We start from the raw sequence: 1,739 nt of genomic DNA, 5'->3' as shown, positions 1-1,739 counted from the left end.
CTTCCTGCCTCGCTCCCGGCCCACCTCCGCTCAGCCCCGCCCAGCGCAGACCAGCGAGCCCGGTGCGATGGAGGGCCGAGTGCAGCTGATTAAGGCCCTCTTGGCATTACCCCTCAGGCACCGGAGGCGTCGGTGGAGGAACCCGATTCCCTTCCCCGAGACGTTCGACGGCGACACCGACCGGCTCCCGGAGTTTATCGTGCAGACGGGCGCCTACATGTTGGTGGACGACACCCTGTTCTCCAGCGATGCCCTGAAGGTGACGTTCCTCATCACCCGCCTCACGGGGCCTGCCCTGCAGTGGGTGATCCCCTACATCAGGAAGGAGAGCCCCCTGCTCAATGATTACCGGGGCTTCCTGGCCGAGATGAAGCGGGTCTTTGGATGGGTGGAGGACGAGGACTTCTAGGCCAGGAGACCCTCGGGCCTGGGGACAGGTGCTCTCGGGGGAGGGTCCCCGCGCCGGTGGCTGCCGCCCAGACCGCCACAGGCGTCCTCCCTCCGCGCCTCCCCGTCCCCGTGTTCCAGTGGCGGTGATCTCCCCCGCGCTCCTGTTCCCTCCCGCGTAGTGCTTGCCTTTGTTCCAGGAATAGCGCCCCAGGTTCCTGCTGCAGCTGGGCCTGGCTCCGGAGCGCGCCGCCGCCCTCTCCCGCCAGCCCGGCCCCTCCCGCGCGGACTTGGACTCTGTCCTGGGCTCCAGCTGCGAGCTGGGCTCCCGTTACACACTGGACAGACCCCCACAGACCAGCCGTTGCCAACCTCTCCCTGCCAGGCTAGCAGGCCTGCATGGATGTGCCCAGAGACCAGCGCTGTGGCTGCCATCACCATCCACCACCTCCCACTGACAGGCTGCAGCCTCCAGCGATCTCGTCTCACCCAGGAGGTATCTGAGCTGGCCACAGCCTCTGGACAGTGATTCCAACAGCTGGCCAACCCCTTGGAGGGGCCGGCCAGCCTTTCACCTTCAGCGGGGGAGGGGGGGGGGCATTCCCTCCCTACTCCCCCAGACACCTTCTATTCCTGCCAGATGGCTGCCAGGTCCCAGGGGTGCCCCGCAGCCAAATCGAGTCACTCGTTTTCTCCTGTGGCCTGTTAGTTTTGCTCAGCACCCAGTTCTCTTCTGAATTTGCAGCTGTCTCTCTGATGTGTGCCTTTTGTTCAACACAGTGACCCTGCACTCTGCCCAGCTCTTCTACACTACCTAGACAAAAGTTTTTTTTTCTCCCAATAAACACCACATATTATTAAAAATAAATGAAATATGAATGGATATGGTGCCTCTTCTTTCCTGGTCCATTACATAGGGTCCGTGTTTTGTTCAGCAGTTATGCCTTCTCTCATTCTGTGGCTGGTGTAGGGTCTTGCATTATTAAAGATATTAAAGAGTAAAGGTGTTGATCCTGGAGGTGGAGACCCCTCTGGTGATCATGTAATTCCAGATGCTGACTCTTCCAATCCAGTCTGTTCCATGTCCCTTAGGAAGTGGACCTTGATCTGACTTTTCAAAGGTGATGTAAAGATAAGCTAGCTAGGAGGCTTTTCAGAGAAGGTTTCTTCCTTTCCAAAAAAATCTGCTTGAAATCACACCTAATTGTCACAAACCATGAATCCCATACATTTGTTAGTATCTGTCAAAGTTTTTTTTTTTTAACCCATTATTCAGGGAACCAGCAGAATGACAAAGGGGCTTTAGAAAATGCATTTACATTTACAAGGTCTTGGATTGTGTAAGTAGAAGG

The 1,739-nt window shown here is 56.8% G+C and overlaps 1 protein-coding gene across 1 annotated transcript; it reads left to right on the top strand.

The window, feature by feature from the left end:
* Positions 1–2: 2 nt before the first annotated feature.
* LOC102240548 (protein FAM127-like) lies at positions 3–1,268 on the top strand. Its single transcript, XM_005872841.2, has one exon. It carries the CDS (start codon positions 68–70, stop codon positions 407–409), a length of 342 nt encoding a protein of 113 aa, XP_005872903.1. The 5' UTR covers positions 3–67; the 3' UTR covers positions 410–1,268.
* Positions 1,269–1,739: the final 471 nt, after the last annotated feature.

This window comes from Myotis brandtii, unplaced genomic scaffold, assembly GCF_000412655.1.
Source record: "Myotis brandtii unplaced genomic scaffold, ASM41265v1 scaffold393, whole genome shotgun sequence".
In the NCBI taxonomy this organism is placed as follows: domain Eukaryota; kingdom Metazoa; phylum Chordata; class Mammalia; order Chiroptera; family Vespertilionidae; genus Myotis; species Myotis brandtii.
This window is presented reverse-complemented; position numbering and strand designations above follow the sequence as displayed.